This window comes from Anabas testudineus, chromosome 14, assembly GCF_900324465.2.
Source record: "Anabas testudineus chromosome 14, fAnaTes1.2, whole genome shotgun sequence".
NCBI lineage: Eukaryota > Metazoa > Chordata > Actinopteri > Anabantiformes > Anabantidae > Anabas > Anabas testudineus.
Window position 1 is genome coordinate 10,512,257 of NC_046623.1, and position 13,809 is coordinate 10,526,065.

A 13,809-nucleotide genomic window follows, 5' to 3' on the forward strand; every position below is an offset into this window, starting at 1 on the left:
CCTGGTCAAGGTGGCAACAATACTGTTTCAGACATAACAAACACGGTACACATAATTATAGTGATAAAACTAAATAATATACTAAAACTTAAATAAGCCAAGGAAAAGAAATAAAGTAGGTGTCTATATTTATAAAGCTATTCACCATAGAATTTACATTGGCTGCAAACCTGACCACAGATATGTGTTTTAGAACTTTGATATTTGATGTATCATACATTTGATCATAACCTGGCTTGTATTAAGTAGTAGTGAGTAAATAAATTAATTATTACAGTAAATAATAATTATTATTTTAATGCTATTCTCAATTTAGCCTGATGGGTGGCGATGATTTAGCAAAGCGTCGAACATGAACGCCCTCAAATCTGAAGAAGAAGAAGTGGTGCCAGGAGAACAGCATGATGGGATATGAGAGTCCTCCGGCGGCGCGTTGCCGCCATGTCACCTAGAGAGAAACACTTAGCTCTTCTGTCTGCTTTAGGCGTAGTTAGTCTTGCTCTTTATTATATTCCTACTTTCCTTTACGCGACTTTAATTCTTGCAGTTTGTGGCATTGCGTGTTACTATCATAGCGGAGAACCGCTTCCCGCCAGGTTAGGCCTGAATCCGCGGGCTGGATTTAACGTCCCAGCCGTTCTCCGTCGCTGGTTGTTGAGTTGGGGGTTGACCGGCGTGTCGGCGACCACACGGGCAAGAACGAAGAGTAGCAACAACAGGGCCGAGCTCCGGGAATCAGACGGACATTTCAAACACGGGCACAGTGAAACTGGGATTTATCGCAGGGAAGCTTTGGCAAGTGACTCGTTTCTTTTCAGCCCTCGGGATTTCCTCATGGGGAGTTACATCGGGAAACCCGAAAGTCCAAATACGGACTATGGGAGGCCAAGAGCAGCGAGAAATCCCCGAGAGCAGCTGCGAGAGAAGCTGTCCAGACCCAACCATGCGGTCTATACCCCAAACAGGAGGCTGTCATTTGCTGGGTAGGTTTATCGTTAAATTACTTTAACAGCGTAAGTTAGCTCACCCCGTTAGGAGGCGGCAACGTTGGAGCCATTGTCAGATCAGAAGATGATGGTTCAGCTTGGCGGGTTTTAATTAACATCAATGAACGTTATTTATTTTCTTAAACAACAGAAATAGTCAACACCTGCATATTGTTACAGGTGTGATACATTACATTATTACATTGCTCACAGGATTTATTGGCATTTTTTGGTAAAGAGGTAAACAGGTTTTAAAGAAAGTCTACTCTGGCTTGTGTAGGGAAAGCGAATATTTGACCATATTGTTTCTGTCCTGCAGAGAGCCACTGGGCCCAGCGGGCAGGTTCACCATCACTCCCCAGCGTCACTATCCTTTGCAGCAGGCAGGTGTCTCATCAGTGGGAGTGCTGCCTCCTGTCAAGTGGGATGGCTTCAGGAAAAAGAACATCCTCAGCCCCCGTAACTCTCCAGGTGCCCTCAGCCCTGTCACTGTGAAGATTGCCAGGCCCGACCACAACACCCCCAGGTCTCTACATTCATGTGCTTAGTTTGCTGTCATAGCAGTGTTATTATTTTGTCCATTATCTCGCACTAAATGACATACAGTATACCCACTTTACACAACTTGTATAATAGTTGTACAGTACTTTTTTCATAGCTAGATCATCACATTATGATTCACACAGCGGAGACATTTTAAAGTTATCAAAGCTATAATGTCTCCTGTTTAATTACTAGTTTGGACCACCTGAGTTGTGCCAGGCTCCCGAGAGCGCCAGCAGACCCCTGCTCTAGAGAAAGTGTCCTAAGGGTGTTGAAGGACAGCCGCAAGAGAGAAGTAGACGATGAGGACAGGAGCTTCACAACTGAGCAGAAAAGTAAAAGAAGGTACCAGCTTGAAAGATCATCTTAAATACAAGTAAACCCTTTGTATTAGTTTCAACAGATGTGTTTCAGTGAACGCTCATACTTTAATATCAAGTAACCGTTATCTACAGTCTACAGATGCATATTTGTTGCAAAAGATATTTTGGCATACAGATCTGATTTCTTCATTGATTTATTGTTGGATCACATCTCAAGGTGGATATTTCCTGCATTATGATTATATCTCTGACATTTGTAAATGGCATTAAGCAGCCACATCTTTAGAAATAAATTTTGCCCAAAATGATAAAAGGCCATCAATCTTTCCCTGTTTCTCTTTATGCTGTTGTCAAAAGACTACAGATGAACTCTTACTTTCCTCTGCTCCTAATTTGGGAGACCCTGGAGGGACAAGATAAACAAACTTTTGTTATTTACTTTGAACTCTGAATGGCCGGCACAACTGCCGGCATCTCAGCATGAGAAAAGTAACACTCCACTGTGATCTATAATATATACATTGGAAAAGTAACCTACAGAGGTTTTCAGTCGTCTCCGTCTGTCTAATGATGATTGTCTTAAATCTGAATTCTGTAGAATTTAAGTATGATGTATGTTTGTTTTTGTCCCCCAAGGCGTAATGACAGTGGAGGAAGTGCACACTCTGCTTTTGAACCTCTTTTGCCCAATGGAACACCATCACAACTGGTTCCTAAGTGAGTTTATCTTTCAGATCTTGTCTTTGAGTTGTTGTGACTGATAGTGAAGCATGTAGCCCTGTATCAAGTATAGTGGGGCTTTCTAAATAGAGCTCGAAATGCTTTACTTTCTTCTTTTAGGCCAGGAAGCCTGAAAAGAGGGATGGTCTCACTGGCAGAGGAGTCTATCATGAAGAGGTCTCGCACGTCCTCCATCAGCTCTGGCAGTGGAGTCCATCCTGCTAGAGGAACCCCGGGCACCAAAAGAAACCCTATTCAGAGCTCTTACAGTTCCTCACTAGGCTTTAGCCAGGTAACTCTTAAAACTAGCTGGCAAGGTTGTGAGATTTAGGGGGAAATATGTTAAAAAAAATTTAAAAATAAAAAATTTGACAGATGTTGTAATTTAATTTTTGTTTTGTTCACTAAATTAAAACTGTTAATTGACAAGCAGTAGAAGGGCCCAACTAGTGCCAATGATGCAGGACACACTAGCTCTTGAAAACAGAATGATAGATGACATTGGCCAGCTCTCAGCTTGGTGTGTCATAGGCTTTACCCAGTACATTACAGTACACTTGACTGCAGAGATGAAATTAAGTTCTTAGACATTACCCTTTACCTTCACAGTGGAAGAAACCATCTGCCCCCAGCCCCCCTCTGTCCAGCCCAGGATCATCTCGCTCACAGACTCCAGACGGAGTCACAAAAAGACTCAGGTAAATGTATATTTTAATTTCTGTACTTTACAATTATGTAATTGCAGTCATTCTTCAGAGCGAGTGCATGCCCCTTGGTTTGTGGTTGTTTGCTTACTCTGCCTGGTTTGTTGTCGATGATTGGCCACTTCTTTTCCTGCCTCCTTCCAAAACATGCCAGTAGTCCAACAACCAACATATTAATAGAGACCAGTTTGTAACATCTAGTTTCATAAACAGAGAGGATGACGGGCAGTCTCCCAGCTCAGCATCTTCAGTGAGATCAGACCAAACAGCCTCCGACAAGGCACCTGCTACATGTAAGTCTCATGTATACAAGTCATTATAAGAATGTGTTATTTCATTGGATTAACATTAATGGTAAAGGATATAGATGTATTATTTATTACAATTATTTTGCAGCTAAACTGACTCCAGTCCCCAAGATGCCCGTTTCTACATCTACAGATTCAAATGGTAGTGGTGGGAAGAGGAAACGGAAGATACAGCTGGTGTCTAGCCACAGAGATGATCACATCACTCTAGTAAGAAGAACTACAATTTACCTTGTTTGTTACAGCGATCTAGATTTCTGTTTCACTTTGCATGCTTGTTGATTTCCAGCCCCCTCCTCCAGAGCTGGGCTACACCATCACTGTCCAAGACCTAGATGAAGAGAAAAAGGCTGCCATCAGCAAGATCCAGAAAGTCCTGGAGACACCCGGTGAGTTCATATACACAGAGTCTAATGACAGAATACTGACTGCTATTCAATGTTAATTTAACCTTTTTAATAGCATCCCTCTGCCCACTCTCACTCAAGAAACTAAGAAATGTCCTCTTTATGCAAAATCACAGTTTGCTACTCGTCAAATTTCTTTCAAATAAAACAATTAATTGTAGTCAGTGACTTTCTGATATGGAAAGATATTGACCTGGAAATGAACTGCTTTGTGTATAAGGGAAAGTGGCAATATAGGAAAATAACTTTCCACTCAGAGTTGAGGTTATAAATGTTTAAGTTCAGACTTGTTAGAGCAAGAGAAGTTTTGGCAATTTGAGTCCATATGTGTAATTGGAATAAATCCACTGATTCGAGCCGAGAATCTTTCAAGTAAAGTAATTTAAAATCTCATACAAAGGTTGAAGTTTACTTTATCTATTTGACAAAACATCACTCTGAGAAATCACTCTGAAGTTTACTATTTGACAAAACATCACTATGAGAAATCACTCAACACTCAATTAATTTACAATATGCTTTGCTTTGCTTTATGTCATTCAGTGTATGTTAAAATAATTTTTCTTTGAGTAGATTGTCATCACTATTAGGCTTGATTAGTCCTGTAAGGATGATGACTGGATATCCCCCATCTTCTGATCCTCATGTCATTTTGTTCTTATTTAGCTCCAGAGCCAGCGAAACCTCTCCAAATCACAACTTCCACCCAGCCCACCTCCTCTACTAGCTCTACGACCACCACCCTGAGCAGCCTTCTGGCAGCTCCCCTGCCCACAGCCTCCAGCTCTGCCATTCCAGTCATCAACCTGGATCCCAGCCTAGGCAGCAACACAAGTATAGCTCCTGCTGCCTCCAACCCACTGCTGGAGGCTCTCAAAATGAAGATAAACACTTCTGCTACTTCCACATCTGGTGCCAGCACAACCTCAGGTATGACTGCTGATATGAATGTGTTTCATCTTAAAGTAGTAATCTTCTAAACTCAACAGCAGAGAACATTGTTTACTGTATCGAACAGAAAACTGTCTCCTCTTGTGATGGCAGTTCATCAAAAAGTGGTAATGTTAGTCTGCAGATAGTATTTTCTAAATAATTATTTATTTTAGAAAATAAAGCTTGTTTTATGATCTGACATTCACGCTATGTCTTTTTTTTTTTTTTTTTTTTCCCTTCGTATCTGCCTCATCTGTAGCGTCTGTATCAGCCACACCTATTCAACCCTTAAACGTGAAGGCATCAACTACAGTGGATGCCCTACAGCTCCCTCCTGCCTCCCAGTCTCAGTCTTCTGCTGCTGGCATGGAGCAACCCTCTGCCTTCACTCAGGTTTTAGGCCAGGTCTCCAAGTCTTCTAGCAGCACCCCACCAGTAGCAGGAACAGGTCTATTTGGCCTTTCCAGCCAGATCAGCACCCCCTCTGTTTCTACAGTTTCCAGCATGGTCACTGCTACTGCTGCCCCAGTCAGCAGCTCACAGGCAGTCAGTACCACAAACCCTCTTCTGGCTTCAGGGTTCAAACCCATCTTTGCTGTCACCACCGCCTCAGCTACATCAGCTCCAGAAAGCAAACCTCTTGTACAAAATTTCAAGCCCATATTTGAAAGCACTGCTGCAAGTGGCAACTTTGGACAACCTCCATCTCTCACAACCACCAACGCAACATCTACAGTTTCTTTAAGTAGTGCATCAATATTTGGTGGATCAACAAGCAGCACCACAGCTGCTCCATCTGTCTTTCCTGGCTTGACCAACGCATCTACTGGAGCAGCCTCCACTGGTTCCATCACAACGACACAAGCTTCAGCACAGTCATCTGTGAAATCCCTGTTCGGAAACTGGCCTACACCCTCCACAAGTACAAGCTCAACCTCAGTGCAGGCACCTAAAACAGGGACCACATTTCAGTTTGGAACTGTTACCACCACCACTGCTGCAGCTGCAGCCCCCCCAGCAGCCCCTCCAACCACAACATCTAGCAACCGTGCCTTCACATTTAGTGGCGCACAACCAGACCCCAAGGAAGCAGGTCAAAAAGTATTCTCCTTTGGCCAGTCAGCACCTAGCCAGAACACAACCACAGCTTCATTTGGAGGCTTTGGCATGGCCAACACTGCCTCAACTGCCCCTGCTGCCACCACCCAGGCCACCTTTGGATTTGGAAAGTCGTCATTTGAAGCACCGGCTGCTGACTCAACCTTTGGCTCCTCAGCAGCACCATCAAAGCCTTTCGCATTTACCAGCGGAGCTTCATCCACACCTGCCACCAACCCGACTCCAGCTCCATTCAATTTTGGGACAGTAGCTGCCTCCACAGCTACCACCTTTGGTACCCCAGCTAAACCAGCATTTGGAGCCACATCCACTGGTTTTGCTTTTGGTGGTACCGGTGGTACCACTGCTCCCTCAGCAGCACCAAGCTTTGGTGCAGCGACCCAGACTCAGAGCTCCTCCACTTTTACTTTTGGCAATGTTGCTCCTCAGCCAGCACCCTCTGTCCCTACTCAACCAGCTGTTGGTGGATTTAACTTTGGTGCTGGTATGCCATGCCCACAGTTTGGAACACCAGTCTCCAATAATCCTGCACCGCAAATGGGAAACTTCAACTTTGGGGCTGCTGCTACTGACAAACCAACGTTTGGTAAGGTTTTCTTGTTTTTATTTGAAATCCAGCTACAGAGGCCTTCAGCCATCAGATTTATTCGTTTTTTAAAAGATCCTCCTGGTTAGAGTGGGATCTTAATGTAGTTTTATGAACTGCTTAGTTATGTCTGGCTTTCTCTGCAGGTACATCTACCCCATCCTTTGGCCAGAGTGCAGCTGCAGGTCCAATTCCATTTGGAAGTCCTGGAACTCCAGTCCAAGGTTTCAATGCTGTTCCTTTTGGTAGGTCTTTCATGAGCAACTGCAATCATTCATGTTACTTTTCATCAGCGCTGCATAGCAATGTATGAGGTGTTAATAAACAGAAGTGGCAATTGCAGTTTCTAAACAAATGTCTGTATTTGTCTCTGCTACGTCTGCCTGTCAGATTTAAAAAATGGCTTAATGTCAATTAAATGTAAACTATTAAGTTTGTGACAAACACGTGTAATGTCCTGTAACTTCCTCATAACTGCTTTACTGGTGGAAAAATTAAGCCACAGCATCTTGAAATGTTTGGTTTGTGTCAACAGTAACATTAACACAGCTCCAGTGCAACAGATTTCTCAATTAAAATTAAGCTGATATTGAACAATGTAGGAGAAACTAAATACTAAACCACAGAGCCAGCAGCCATCCAGAAATAGATGTTTGTCTGAAAATGTTATCAAGCAGAAACTGTTGTTTCTTAGAAATTGTCTTTATTGTCCAATTGTTTTATTTTCAGGGTCCCCGGCAACTCCGTCATTCTCTATTGGAGCTGGATCAAAACCATCTGGAGCACGTCAGAGGCTGCAGGCACGAAGGCAACACAACAGGAAGAAGTAACCTGCTACATGTGTCCAACACCACTTTTACAAGACTTCAGCTGTCGCTGCTATGGCTGCTATGGCTAACATTGCTCTGTTCTAAGCTCAACATCACCCAGCAAGGCAGCCACCATGCCCTGTTTCCTAGCCCCTCCTCCAGTGGGTATGCCAACCTGAAACGTGTTTGCAGAGGAGTTAGAAAGAGCACACCAGCTTGCTGAGTTCATGCTGCTTGGATGACTACATGACCCAGCGAGGGAACGTAGCAGTGAGGAGACAGAATCCAGAACCATGTGCTATACTTGAAAAGTGAGAAAAGACAGTCGAATAGTTAGATACTTAACAAAAGCATATCCAAAGTTCTTTTTCCTTTTACAGTATGTGGACACTCCCATTGGTTCGTCTTAAGGAGAAAGTTGGGACATTGAGCTTTGTCTCAACATTTATTTTTTTACGTGAAGCGCTCACTGGTTTGTATGTTACCGAATATTTGAGTACATTCTCTGAATGAGTCTGAGTAAATTCAGATGCACAGTTGATTCAGATAGGGTACATAACGCTGCAGTGTAAATGTAAATTTACGGAACATTTACATTTTAAATTATTTTTTTAATTGGCTCTCTGACCCTGTAAAGGAATGATGTGTTTCTGCACTTTAGGGCAACTTAGTAAATGTCTTAATGTAGTTAGTGCAGATCTTTGTGTTGTTGTGTCATGCTGTTTGTCATTGCAAGCATTCCCAGAGTCCTCACATGGACGTTTTTGTTTTTTTGGTTGGTTGTTTTCTTTTTTTTTTTTTTTTTTTTTTTTTTACTGACAGTGATTGACAACACTGATCTAATTAGCAGGTCAGTATATGATTAGGATGACTACTCTTGACTTGTGCTGACAAACCAAAGCCAATTGTTCAACTTCATGTGAAAAGCATCTGTGATCTTTATCTAATATTTAAATCCTGACGTGTGTTTGTTTGTGCCAGACTACCTCTTTTTACTCCCAAGCACTGAATTTATTTTTTTTAGTTCACTGAAAAATAACAAATCTTGACAAGATTTTAACTACTAGTAATACATATGTTCCTTAAAAGTACAGTGAATTCTCAAGCATCTGCACAGCAACACACACTACCCATTTCTGAATTATTAATAAATTATCATAAAATCGGAAATAAATAAATCCTTATCTTCTTGGTAGTTAGAGATTCACACTATGATGGATGCATTTGGGTTTTTTAATTCTCTGTTCTGGACCATGAGTTGAGGAATTTTGTCAAGCAAACATGACAACATTCATTGATATCAGCAGTCAGTTATTTTATTAAAGTTAATTTCTGATCTCTGTAGTAATCACTTATTGTGAAAAGTGAGAAATGTCTGCTGTTTTTGATTGATTTTGAATTAATAAAAACATGGATGTGGATGTTCTAATAAGAACACATTAAACTTTTCAAGGTCTCATTCTCTCTTCACTGTAGTGTTAGTGTTTACATAATTGTAGAGATGTTTTTTTTTTTTGTAGTTCAAATATACTTTTTGCTTCTATATTGTAACTGGAAGTGATTTGTTTATTTGCTTGAATCTTTATTTATCTGACAGGTACAAAGAAATGTTTTTTTAGTGTTTTCGCTGACCAACTTAATTGTATTTGGTATAATTGCATTCTTGAGTTTGATCGCTGAAACTCTCCAAAAAATAGATCAAACAAGAAAATAATGAGATTAATCATGAATAAAATGAAAGTTAGGGGAATAAAATTACATTATATTACTTTAACAAATCTCGTGGTAGAAGGTAGTACCCCTATAGTCTCAGTTTTAACATATTCCTGTGTCAGATGCGTCTGGCCTGTGTACTCCAGTTGTGTACTCTCCTCCACCGCCAGGGGGCGGTGATCGCGGTGAGGTCAGGTTGCCGCAACGTGAGAAGAAGAGCGGACACATGCGCAGTGTCTCAGTAGCCAGTGGGAGCGAGGTATAACGTTAGCGGCGCAAAATACGTGGCACAAACCTTTCGATATGGAGGTAGCAGCTCTCCTCGCTTTGACTTTGCTACTGGGTGCATTAATTATACTAGTCGCATTAGCGGTGGGCAGACGGAAAGAAGAAATAAGAGAGGAAACGGAGCAAGCAGCGGAGTTTGCAAGTAAGAGCTATATGTTAGCTAACGTAACTCTTGCTAGCCACTGGAGTGGTGACTGTGTGGAGGGTGGTGAGTCAGCAGCTCTGTCACCTCTCCCTGGACACTGACAGGCTGTGTCTGCGTTAATTCATAACTAGCAGTGTGCACAGTAGAGGGGTGTGTATGTGATATGTATCGGCTGCTCATAATAGAGCAGTAGTAGCAGTAGTATAAGAAACTGGAGCAACTTTTGAGGGACTGTGACCTATCAACAAAAGTTGCACTAACGGACCAAGGGGCTGTCCGCTCTCTTTATAATCCCTGCATGCTAATTATTTAAACAGTGATGAACATTTTATATGTGTTGCCATTCCTTTATTAATTTAAGTCACAAAACAAAGTACCAAAGCAGATTACAGATAAGAAAGAGAGCTGCATTAATTTTAGCTAGAAATTTCTAATACGTATATGAAAGAAAAGTAATGCAACCTATGAAAGATGGATTTAAAAAGAGACGCTAGAAGCTGCAGGAACCTTGTCATCCCCACATACAGTGTGTTGTCTTGTGTCAGAGCCCTTGCTCTAACAATAGCAAATGCAGAATCATCCAGATGTTTATCAAGATGTTTATGATTCAGTGGCATGCTGTGGCTATGATGTGATATAATGAATGAAAATGTTGATCACTGCCCTGTCTTTTAGCTGAAGGTAGTGTTGTGAAGGGTACTGCAGCCAAGAAACAGAAGCAGGAGAAGCAGCAGCGCAGCCGAAAAGACAAAGCTTCACAGCACACTTTCAGCCATCCACTGTTGGCAGCCTCACTTAAGGTAAATGTGAAAACACACTGTTGGCTTCTTGAAAACCTTCAGCCCAGTTATTATTTGACACTAAGAAAGCTCCTTTTTTCTTAGATTAAAAATGTCAGTACCAATTAACCACTTAGTTCTGGTGCCAGGTCATAGTGCTACTTCATAAACAAGGTTGTAAACTTAGGCACAGCCACATTTTAATGGATGAGCTTTGACCTAGAAATTGTGCCAAATGTTGAATATTTATTTTTCATTTTACTTTTCATAACTTCATCTTATATCTAAGAATCATTACTGCCTTATGTTAGACATCTTGTCCAAAATAATTTTTAAAATAATTATGTCTTTGTGTACATGTATTTTTCAGAGCCACAGTGGGAATGTGACATGCATTGATTTCAGCAGTAATGGGAAGTACCTAGCATCCTGCGCTGATGACCGCACAGTCCGAATCTGGAGCACCAAAGACTTCTTGGAGCGGGAACATAAGTGTCTAAGAGCAAATGTGGAGCTGGATCATGCTACATTGGTCCGCTTCAGCCCAGACTCCAGGTCTCTTGCTACACTGACTCACTGATAAAGTGTCCTCTGTCTACACAATAAACTTGATTAGATGAGCTACAAGCCAAAACTTTGCTAAGTTTAACTTAAGCACTTAAACCAGGTCCCACAGCTCAGGTGGCACTGAGGGATTAAGGAAACATTAATAAAGGATTATGACAGAATCATCTGATTTGACTAAATAAGTACAAACACCAACATATAGCAAGTTAGCTAATGGAATGCCCCTGGCCACAACCAACATACAAGTCAAATCACTCAGATTGAACAATACTTTACAATTTAGCCAGAAAATACATAGAAAGTTCAACCAGTATTGATATTATTTAAACAGAGAAAAACACATTTAAGATGCTAAAACCGTAGCGTTTGTGATGCATGGTATTTGAATATACATTGTTGTTGATGGATATTCTCTTAATTAGCTAAATGTTATAAATAGAAGAAATTGCTCTTGCTCATCTCGCCATAATTTTTGGATACGCTGTCATGATAATTCCACCACCTCCTTCACTAACTAATGTTTTCTGCAGGGCATTTATCACCTGGTTGGCCAATGGAGATACCATTCGAATATTTAAAATGATCAAGAAGGATGATGGCACTATGACCTTCAAAGCTGCTCCTGAGGACTTTCCACAGAAGCACAAGGCTCCCATCCTCAACATTGGCATTGCAGAGACAGGTACAGCACACAAAGTTGTGTATAAAATACTTTTCTTGCGGAAAGTCACTAAAATTTGTCTGGTGAATGTTTTTGCGGCACATTCAGTTCACTGTGAATGGGGTGATTTGTTTACTTATCCCTCTTATGGACTATTTGTTTTACTTAAACCAAACATAGAGTTTATTAGTGTGATGTTTGTCTGAATGACAGTCCAAATGAAAAGGTTTGATGTGATGTCGGTAGCTTACAAATAATACTATAGCTAGGCAGAGTTTGAGTCCATTTTAGATGCAACTTTTATTGTTTTGTTGACACAATTGTTACATTACAAGGTAAGGTAACACTTTATGTATCACCCATTGGGAAATTTAGGTGTAAAGTTTGCAATATACAATAATATAAATTACATCACTAAAAACATACCTAAACAAAGCTATCACATACAGTTCAGCAGTATACAAAATAGAACAATGATCCTACAATGATTAGTGCTCTTCTACTGCTATAATATTGGATAATAAAATGGTATAAAGACAGTTGGGCAGGTCAGTCTGCAGTGAGATATTTATGTATGTTTTTATGTATGTAACATTGTCAACTTAATTTAACAGATTTTCATTGGTGTATCTAGTTTAAAACACATTTCTTCTGTGCAGGCAAATTCATCATGAGTGCCTCTACTGACACCACCATCCACATCTGGGACCTGAAAGGAGAGGTACTGGCCTCTATCAACACTAACCAGATGACCAATTCCTATGCTGCCATCTCACCATGTGGCAGGTCAGTCCCAACCCTCCACTATTACTTGGAGAGAAACAACATTTATTTTATGTAACATGGTTGGAGATGTAATTGTGTGTTTGATGTTTGTCTGTGTGTCCAGGTTTGTAGCATCATGTGGCTTCACGCCTGATGTAAAGGTGTGGGAGGTTTGCTTTGGGAAGGGAGGCGAGTTCAGAGAAGTAGCTCGAGCTTTTGACCTGAAAGGCCACTCTGCAGGAGTTCACGCATTCGCCTTTTCCAATGACTCTCATAGGTAATGATGAGTTTTCTGATTATGATACAAAATTAAAGAACTGACTCACATGGGACTGACTTAGTCAGTTTGTGAAACAGATGAGAAGATTGATGCCACTCGTGTTTGTACACTAAATGAGCTTGTTGTTTTTACACTTTTATATGAATTAAGTAAACTAAATGTAATTGTTACTCATTACAAGTATGTTCAAATTATTTGCCTGAACTAAAGTAACTATTTTCTTTTTATTTATTGTATTTATCAGAATGGTGACTGTTTCCAAAGACGGTACATGGAAGCTGTGGAACACAGATGTAGAGTACAAAAAGCAGCAGGATCCCTACCTCCTTAAAACGGTCTCCTGTGCATCGTCTGAAGGTAGCCGGGTGGCCTTATCCCCAGATGGCCGGGTGGTGGCTGTCAGTGACGGTTGCAATGTTGCTCTATACAATGCTGCCACTGGCCAGCTGGAGGAGGAACTGCATAGTGTCCACAGTGAGGATATCACCGACCTTAGATTTGATATTAATGGGCGCTTCTTAGCTTGCTGTGGCGACAAGGCCATCCGAGTGTTTCACAATGCCCCAGGCTACCGGGCAGCCATCAGAGACATGCAGGACATGCTGAAGAAGGCCCAGAATGAGGCCATGAAGCAGAGACTGCAGCAGCAGATCAGAGAAGCTCAGAGTGCTTTGGACACTGTCCTGGCTGCTCCTGTTGATTAAAGGAGCCCCAAGAAACTACGGTCCGATTGTGAAAGTGTTTGACTCTGACTGCTCATCTTTTTTGCAACCTCAGCTCTCCCTCTGCCACTAAATGATCTGGTCAGGAAATAATGGAAATTGCATGCAGTTTTAATAAAGAATATCTTTTTATGGAAAAACAAATTGTTCGATTTCAGATCTTTTTTTTTTTTTTTTTTGCTTTTCAGTGCTCACTCACTGTTTTATGTTTGGACTCTGTTGTGGATGTCACTCATATATATATATATATATATTTTTTTTTTATTCTTTTAGCACCACAAATTAAATTGCATTCACATTCTGACTATGTACTGCTATAAGAGAGACGTTAGCTTATTTGTTTGGACAAATTGATCCTTTACATCATGTTTCATCGGGAGCCACTGTTCTACTTTAATTATCTGAATCAGTTGTATTCAGCCAATCAGGTCCTGTAAGTGCAGAGATGGTT

At 41.1% G+C, this 13,809-nt stretch overlaps 2 protein-coding genes across 2 annotated transcripts; both read left to right on the top strand.

Moving 5' to 3' along the window:
* Positions 1 to 399: 399 nt before the first annotated feature.
* On the top strand, positions 400 to 8,875 carry pom121 (POM121 transmembrane nucleoporin). The gene is made up of 13 exons (XM_026372579.1): positions 400 to 983; positions 1,306 to 1,512; positions 1,725 to 1,874; positions 2,489 to 2,569; positions 2,693 to 2,864; positions 3,182 to 3,270; positions 3,490 to 3,569; positions 3,673 to 3,794; positions 3,874 to 3,973; positions 4,658 to 4,921; positions 5,184 to 6,629; positions 6,776 to 6,874; positions 7,359 to 8,875. Exons 1-13 carry the CDS (start codon positions 412 to 414, stop codon positions 7,457 to 7,459), a joined length of 3,483 nt encoding a protein of 1,160 aa, XP_026228364.1. The 5' UTR covers positions 400 to 411; the 3' UTR covers positions 7,460 to 8,875.
* Positions 8,876 to 9,387: 512 nt separating this feature from the next.
* Positions 9,388 to 13,483, top strand: tbl2 (transducin beta like 2). Its single transcript, XM_026369926.1, has 7 exons — positions 9,388 to 9,581; positions 10,260 to 10,384; positions 10,734 to 10,918; positions 11,461 to 11,612; positions 12,251 to 12,377; positions 12,481 to 12,633; positions 12,881 to 13,483. The coding sequence occupies exons 1-7, from the start codon at positions 9,455 to 9,457 to the stop codon at positions 13,338 to 13,340; spliced, it is 1,329 nt and encodes a 442-aa protein (XP_026225711.1). The 5' UTR covers positions 9,388 to 9,454; the 3' UTR covers positions 13,341 to 13,483.
* The last annotated feature ends 326 nt before the right edge of the window (positions 13,484 to 13,809 follow it).